Source organism: Dipodomys ordii, unplaced genomic scaffold, assembly GCF_000151885.1.
Source record: "Dipodomys ordii isolate 6190 unplaced genomic scaffold, Dord_2.0 Scaffold210, whole genome shotgun sequence".
NCBI lineage: Eukaryota > Metazoa > Chordata > Mammalia > Rodentia > Heteromyidae > Dipodomys > Dipodomys ordii.
In genome coordinates this window covers 45,979-47,374 of record NW_012267426.1, presented here as the reverse complement: position 1 = coordinate 47,374, position 1,396 = coordinate 45,979, and the positions used below count along the sequence as shown (strand labels likewise).

General features: G+C 64.0%; 1 protein-coding gene across 1 annotated transcript in view; it reads right to left on the bottom strand.

The window, feature by feature from the left end:
- Akap17a (A kinase (PRKA) anchor protein 17A) overlaps window positions 1-1,101 on the bottom strand; it is a 9,885-nt gene extending 8,784 nt beyond the window's left edge. Inside the window, exon 1 of the mRNA XM_013035415.1 lies at window positions 333-1,101. Coding sequence (XP_012890869.1) covers window positions 333-1,088 — 756 coding nt within the window. The 5' untranslated portion in view covers window positions 1,089-1,101. The remainder of the gene's footprint in view (window positions 1-332) is intronic.
- Window positions 1,102-1,396: the final 295 nt, after the last annotated feature.

The following is a 1,396-nucleotide window of genomic DNA, read 5'->3' as shown; positions in this document are numbered from 1 at the left end:
ATGGGTGGGTGGATGGATGGATGGATGGGTGGATGGGTGGATGGATGGATGGATGGGTGGATGGGTGGATGGGTGGATGGATGGATGGGTGGGTGGATGGATGGGTGGGTGGATGGATGGATGGATGGGTGGATGGATGGGTGGATGGATGGATGGATGGATGGATGGATGGGTGGGTGGATGGATGGGTTGGTGGATGGATGGATGGGTGGATGAGTCCATGGATGGATGGATGGATGGATGGGTGGATGGATGGATGGGTGGATGCATGCACGGATGGATGGAAACACAGACACCCCCCACCCCCCGTCAGCCCCCCCAATTCTGCCCACCTTGATGTTGCAGGCCACGGCCTTGCCGTCGTCGCCCTTGAACATGAGCTTCATACCGCGCAGGGCGGCCATGGCGCGCAGGAAGCCGGCGTACTCGCGGTACTGGACGTAGGCCTCGAAGTTGAGGTGTCCGCCGAAGGAGAAGGTGTGGAAGGCGCGGCCGGTCATCTCCTCGCGGTAGGGGTCGAGCATGGGGATGTCCACGTGGCGGATGGCCCCGAACCTCTCGAAGACGGCCACCAGGACGTCCTCGCTGGGCCGCTCGGAGCCGGCGGGCGCGAACCACTTACAGGGGAGGCCCTCGAGGTGGACGGTGTCGGGGCGCTCGCCGGGGAGCGTCTCGTTCATGTCGCGGGCGTCGCGGAAGAAGGAATCCCAGTCGTGGCGGCTGGGGAAGTCGGCCTTGAACTCGGCGGCGCGGACGCGGAGGGCGTCGGCGAAGCCGCTGAGCTTGATGGTCTTGCCGTCCAGCCGGGCCAGGAAGGTGCGGACCAGGGCGCGATTCTCCACCTCGCCCTCGAAGCGGATGAAGTCCATGGTGCTCTTGGCGATGCGCAGGGTGGAGAACTGGTGGGCGGCCACCATGGCCTTCAGGCGCTCCATCACCTCCCAGTTGGAGATGGACTTGCCCGGCTGGCGCAGCGCCGGCAGGGCCACGCTGATGGTCATCTTGGTGATGGGCTTCAGGAACAAGCCGTGGGCCGCGCACAGCTCCACGGCCTCCGAGGTGTCGTGCACGATGGTGGCGGCCGCCATGCTGGATGTCGGTCCAACTGGTCCACGGACGGTGGACGAGACGGACAAAGAGCGTCAGTTGGGGGGCGCCATCTTGGATTGGGCTCGTCCAACGGACATCTAGGGGGGGGAACGAGAGACAGAGAGAGCGTCAGGTGTGGGGGTTCACCATCCTGGACACCAACCATCACCCTGACACCCCGATACGCACACACAGATCCACCCACAGGTCCCCAGATCAAGGGATGGATGGATGGGTGGATGGGTGGATGGATGGGTGGATGGATGGATGGGTGGATGGATGGGTGGATGGATGGATGGATGGGTGG